This window comes from Gekko japonicus, unplaced genomic scaffold, assembly GCF_001447785.1.
Source record: "Gekko japonicus isolate JY-2015 unplaced genomic scaffold, Gekko_japonicus_V1.1 scaffold4958, whole genome shotgun sequence".
Lineage (NCBI taxonomy): Eukaryota > Metazoa > Chordata > Lepidosauria > Squamata > Gekkonidae > Gekko > Gekko japonicus.
The window spans coordinates 23,820-29,630 of NW_015168813.1; the positions used below are offsets into that span (position 1 = coordinate 23,820).

General features: G+C 61.1%; 1 protein-coding gene across 1 annotated transcript in view; it reads right to left on the reverse strand.

The window, feature by feature from the left end:
* Window positions 1-2,161: 2,161 nt before the first annotated feature.
* LOC107114279 (programmed cell death protein 4-like) overlaps window positions 2,162-5,811 on the reverse strand; it is a 9,412-nt gene continuing 5,762 nt past the window's right edge. The window contains exons 2-10 of the mRNA XM_015415725.1: window positions 5,629-5,742; window positions 5,439-5,552; window positions 5,075-5,296; window positions 4,884-4,981; window positions 4,637-4,751; window positions 3,253-3,459; window positions 3,090-3,200; window positions 2,703-2,842; window positions 2,162-2,249 (exon numbers count right to left, since the gene is read on the reverse strand). Of these exons, the coding sequence (XP_015271211.1) occupies window positions 2,198-2,249; window positions 2,703-2,842; window positions 3,090-3,200; window positions 3,253-3,459; window positions 4,637-4,751; window positions 4,884-4,981; window positions 5,075-5,296; window positions 5,439-5,552; window positions 5,629-5,742 (1,173 nt within the window). The 3' untranslated portion in view covers window positions 2,162-2,197. The remainder of the gene's footprint in view (window positions 2,250-2,702; window positions 2,843-3,089; window positions 3,201-3,252; window positions 3,460-4,636; window positions 4,752-4,883; window positions 4,982-5,074; window positions 5,297-5,438; window positions 5,553-5,628; window positions 5,743-5,811) is intronic.

Here is a 5,811-nt window from a genome sequence, read left to right on the forward strand (position 1 = left end):
CAGCCCCCCCCTCTTTTCTGGCGTCGCCGCCCTGCCGAGCTCCAGGAGTTCCCAAGGAGGAAACGAGGGGAACTTGGCGGCTCGGAGGTTTAGAAGGGCGGCCGGGCGGGCGAGCGGCGGGGGAGAATAGCTGGGGCTCGAGGGGGCACCCGAGGAAGCGGATGGGCAGTAGAGCCAGTTTGGTGTAGTGGCTGAAGTGCCGCCGACTCTAATCTGGGAGAGCCGGGTTTGATTCCCCCACTCCTCCACGTGCAGCTGCTGGATGACCTTGGGCGAGCCATAGTTCTGACAAGCGCTGTTCTTGGATAAGAGCCGTTTCTGTCGGAGCTCCCTCAGCCCCACCTGCCTCCCAGGGTGTCTGTCTGTGGTGGGGAGGGGAAGGGAACAGGAGTTTGTCAGCCACTCTGAGACTCCTTCAGGTAGTGAAGGGCCATGGGGTATAAATCCAATCTCTTCCCCTCTCTCTCCTTTTCTCAAAGCAGCTCCCTCTTGACAGATTAAGCGGGAGCATTCGCTGCCAGAGTGCTACAGGAATCAGCAGCTTTAAAGGTAGGTCCATCAAGGGCTACCTCCCCGGGTGACTGAAGGGCCCCTCCGTGTTCAGAGGCAGTCGGCCCCTGAATCATGAGGGGAAAGGTGGCCTCGGACTTCTCTGCCCTGCTGTTGGCCCTCCAGAGGATCCGGCTGGCACACGTGAGACGAGATGCAGGGCTCTTTGGCTGTCCTGTACATTTTCCAGCTCTGCAGTATGCTTGGTGACATCGGAACAGCACACAGCGTTCAAAGGCAGCCTTCCCAATCAGAAAGTGGCGCCCTCTCGTGCCTTGCACCTGAGGGGCGGGGAGGGGCCCTTGTGCGTAGCCACTGGTCTGCTCTCCAAGAAACGGCAGGAGCCTTCACTTCCCGAGGCCCTGGGCCCGCTGCTGCATGACCTGGCTCTTGGGCGCAGCCGTCTCCACCCTAATCCGTGCCACCCAGCAGTTTTGCATGACTCACTGTTTCCAATGCAAGGAGGACAAATGCAAAGATAAAACCATTCCCCCCTTTGGATATATCTTTTATTGCTGCTGGCGCCACGCCTCCTTTGCCTGCAAGGACATCAGGCAGCCTGGCCAGAGCCCCGGCCCCCTGGCGCGAGAGGCTGGCTCACCCCACCCCACCCCCAGCGAATTGCCCTGTACCCTGAGATGCCCCCACCCCGCCTGCACAGCCGCTTCTGGAAGCCAAAGCACGCAGCTCCAGGACTCCCCCCACAGCCAGTTCTTTACTGGACGATCTTGGGCCAGCTGCTGCCAAGGGGTGGGTGTTGGCCCCACACCCACACCGGGGCCTGGGCCAGCTCATCAGATATAGCTCTGGGCCTGAGAGCAGAGGGGGGCAAATGGCTGGCATGGGGGGGAAGGGGGGGATTTCTGAATACCACGAAGCCAGGACCAGTTCCAGCTCTTGCCCGGGCTCGTTTTCCTTCCTGAGATGTGGGGAGGGGGGAGGGGGATGAGCAAGGGTCACTCCGTCATGCGGCACACTCGGGTCTCGAATTGCTGAACTACCGACCTTCCACAGCCGGCAGTTCAGTGTCTTAACCACTTGAGCCACTGCAGCTCCACATATTTACATTGTACACAGTGATATATATTTTTGTATGCCCACCGGGCGGCTGGCAACCCTAGCCTTGCAGGCCCTGCGGAATTGCGTTAGGTCCCGCAGGGCGCAGATGTTACTCAGTAGAGAGTTCCACCTTGCTAAGCCAGGAGGTTAAAGCATTGCTATTTGTAGAACACTCTAGGTAAGTTATGGGAGATTGACTTTCAGGTGAGACAGGTGGGGGGTGGGGAAAGAACCTAGACTCTCTCTGTCGCATTGCTATCCCCCACACACACACTTAATTTTGAGTTGTTGTTTTTTTAAAAACAAATTCTCCTGAGTCTGAATATTTTGCATTTAGCATTTATTCTGCTAGCATGTCAGCCACAAGATGGAACTGTTTCGTGGAATGCCAACATCCAGGGAGCCCAGGAGACACCCTGAAGTATACATTTGCCTTCAGACTGGTTTTCCTGTTTCTTTTTGCCTCACTGCATTTTTTATTCCCCTTCTCATCAGTTTCTCTGAGCTTCATCTGTTTATAGGAGTGGAAGGTGCCATTAATACATCACTGGCTTGGGAGGGGCCAGAGGTCAGGGCTGCCAGCAACCAATCACTGCTTGACTCGTCCACCATCTCCTTCGCTGACAAAGCGCTTCCGACCCCTAAGGAAGAAAAGTGGGAGGAGGGAGGTGAGAGAGAAGCTGGAACACCACGGCACCAGGAAGACTGCTGGCACTGCCCAATCCAACTCTGCCCACCCCTCGACCCACGGACTCACCCACCCACCGTGCCCAGCTGAGCAGTGGACCTCCACATGAGAACAGGCAGGGTTTCGTTACTTCTAAACGTAAGAAGGGATCTGACAGGTGGTTCCGATCTGTAGGCAGGAACGACCATTTTCCGCCTGTCCAGAAAAGCCTGTGAAGTCCTCAGGCAGAGTGCAGAGGGTTGGAGTAGATGACCTGCAAGGTTCCTTCCAACTCTAACATCCTATAGGATTCTATGAAACCTTTCTGGACCAGTTCAGGTGCACGGGGATGTCCCGCACCGTGTCCAGCGTGCTCCCTGGCCCAGCACTCCAGGAGGAGGAGAGTGTCCGAGGGGCAGGAGCGTACCGGGCGGGGCAGGCGTCCCTCAGCTGCTTGGTGATGACCCCCTCCTCGAAGCACAGGTCCACCAGGCGCTCCAGGATGTTGTGCGCCAGAGGAACATCCAGGCTGATGTCTCCAAGCTCATCATACACCCGCTGGAAGCCCTGGGGAAGGGGAAGGGAGCGGGGGGGGGGTCAAGACTAGAGCAAGGCTGGGCAGGGCTGCCCAAGACTGGAGCCCCCCCCAGCTGGAAATCCACAGACCTCCACCACAGGTCTCCTCTGCTACCCCCAGGCCCGTCTTCTTGTGGGGTGTTGCAATGGCTCGTGGGCTCCCTTTTCCAAGGGCTTCTTTCATCATCGGGCACCTGCGCACACTCCCCCCCTACACACACACACACAATGCTCCTACCCTGTTCATCTGGTCCAGGGTCACCAGCCCCGTCTCCCACAGCACCTTCAGCAGCTTCATCATCATGGCAACCGCCATCTCGCCCGAGGACTCCAGCACCATCACCACAGCCTGGATATGAAACCTTTCTGGACCGGTTCAGGTGCACGGGGATGTCCCGCACCTCGTCCAGCGTGCTCCCTGGCCCAGCACTCCAGGAGGAGGAGAGCATCCAAGGGGCAGGAGCGTACCGGGCGGGGCAGGCGTCCCTCAGCTGCTTGGTGATGACCCCCTCCTCGAAGCACAGGTCCACCAGGCGCTCCAGGATGTTGTGCGCCAGAGGAACATCCAGGCTGATGTCTCCAAGCTCATCATACACCCGCTGGAAGCCCTGGGGAAGGGAGCGGGGGTGGGGGGTCAAGAGCAAGGCCAGGCAGGGCTGCCCAAGACTGGAGCCCCCCCCCAGCTGGAAATCCACAGACCTCCACCACAGGTCTCCTCTGCTACCCCCAGGCCCGTCTTCTTGTGGGGTGTTGCAATGGCTCGTGGGCTCCCTTTTCCAAGGGCTTCTTTCGGGGGGGAGAGAGGGAGGCAGCCCGGCTGCGTCACTACGGGAAGGCAATATTTGGAGAGGTGGCACCGAAATGGGCCCACCAGATGAGGCCCAGGGAGGTTCCTGTGCTTCCCCAACATGGACTCCAAAACAGGACTCCATTTGATTCCCCGGAAACAAACACAAGTCTGATTCATGTCCCGGCCGCCTAAATGCCACATGGCACCCACGAATCCTTTGGAAACGCCCAGAAGCCCTTTAACACCTTTCACGTTGGCACTGTTTGGATCCGTAAGCGAAAAAACCCTACTCTCCCCCCACACATGGAAGTGCTCGACAGCAGAAGACAGGACTCGCGCAAATGGGTGGAAACGACAGGCAGAAAGGTACCGGCTGATATCAGGAAGCCCTTTCCCCAGCAAGAGTCGTTCAGCAGTGGAATCGGCTGTGTCTGGAGATGGTGAGCGCCCCCCACCCCCACCCCACTGCCTGTCTTCGAGCAGCGGCTGCCAGGGATGGCCTGTGGTTCTGTAAGGCCAAGGGGGCTGCAGAACTCCAAGGAGCCGTGGACATTGCCCCCCCCTCCCCTGCAGTCTTGCCTGCTGTGCCATCTTGGCTGCTGGCCTAGTGAAGGACACCCCTCCGGACATCCTCGGTGGCAATCGCTATGTGGGGGAGAAGTGCAGCAGGCACCCCGGCTGGGCCGCACCCTCCAAGGACACAGCAAGGCCCAGGCTCTGCAGCAGGAGAGACCAGGACCATTCCCCCCACCCCCACCCCCGATGGAGAAAGAGGCCACCGGAGGGAAGAGGGTGGGCGCTCCCGCCGTCTGTCCCAGGCTTGCACCCAAGGTCCCCGGAGGAAGCTCAGAGAGGCCTCCCCGAGGGCAGGAGCTGCTCCGTTTTCACTGGACCCCTCCCTGGTGCAAAGAGCCACCTCCACGTTCCCCTGGCCAGAGGGCAGAGCCACCTCGGGCACATGCCGAGGTCGGAAGAGGACTCCTGCCACGCCTCACCTCCTTGATAAGGTGCTTGACAGGTCTCTGGCCGCCCCCCACGCCCCAGACGTTGTCCAAGCGGTTGACGTCTTGCTTGATCCGCAGGAGGACAGCGGCGCGATCCAGGGCGGCCCTGCAGGGAGGGAGGGCGGAAGAGAGGCCTTCGGAAGGGAGTAGAGGGGATCTCCCTGCCGGCCCTCCCGCCTGGGGCTCCCGCACAGAGAGCACCCACCCGGTACCCCCAGCGGAAGGCCGGCTCTCTCACCGCGCGTGCTCACAGTCGACACGCCCCTTGTAGCGCTCGAGGAAGTCAAGTGGCAAGGCGTGGTCGGCCACGGCCCGGGCGATGAACTGGCCCAGCATCTGCGCAGACAGACAGACGGAGGGAGTTCAAAGGGCACGTGTCCTCCTCCGAGCTCCCTGCCCTCCCCTCTCCCGCCAGGGCTGGAGCCTGACCTGCGGGGCCTCCGGCGTGTCGAGAATCAGGTCGGGGAGGTCACGCAGCATCCCGTCGAACGCCGCCGCCATGTCCGCGGGGCTCAGCACCTTTCCCACCAGGTCCGACAGCAGGCGCGAGGTCAGCTCCCGGTGGCTGGCCTTGCCCTCCAGAGAGAGCGCCACGGCCAGGGAGGGCACCGCTGCCTTGTGGCCCCCCAGGTTCAGGCCCCGAAGCAGCTCCTGCCAGACACGCGGGATCTGTCAGAGGCCGGTGGCACCCAGCCCTGCCCAGGGGCGGCCCAGGAGTTCACCTCCCCCTCTCTTCCTGTGGGACCGGCCTCTGCCCGGGAGTGACCTCCCCGTGCCCCCCCCTCCGACTCACCACCACCTCCAGGGGGTCTCCATGCTCAAAGTACTCCAGCACCATGGGGTGCACGCTCTTCTTCAGCTCCCCCTCCTCCATCTCAGGCACCACCGTGGCATAGATCGTGTCGCCCTAGGGGGAGGGGCACAGAAGGCACTGGCCGGACAGCTCCCCCCTCCCCCCCCAGATGGAACCCCCTCCGACTCACCACCACCTCCAGGGGGTCTCCATGCTCAAAGTACTCCAGCACCATGGGGTGCACGCTCTTCTTCAGCTCCCCCTCCTCCATCTCAGGCACCACCGTGGCATAGATCGTGTCGCCCTAGGGGGAGGGGCACAGAAGGCACTGGCCGGACAGCTCCCCCCGCCCCCCCTCCATGGAGCCCCCTCC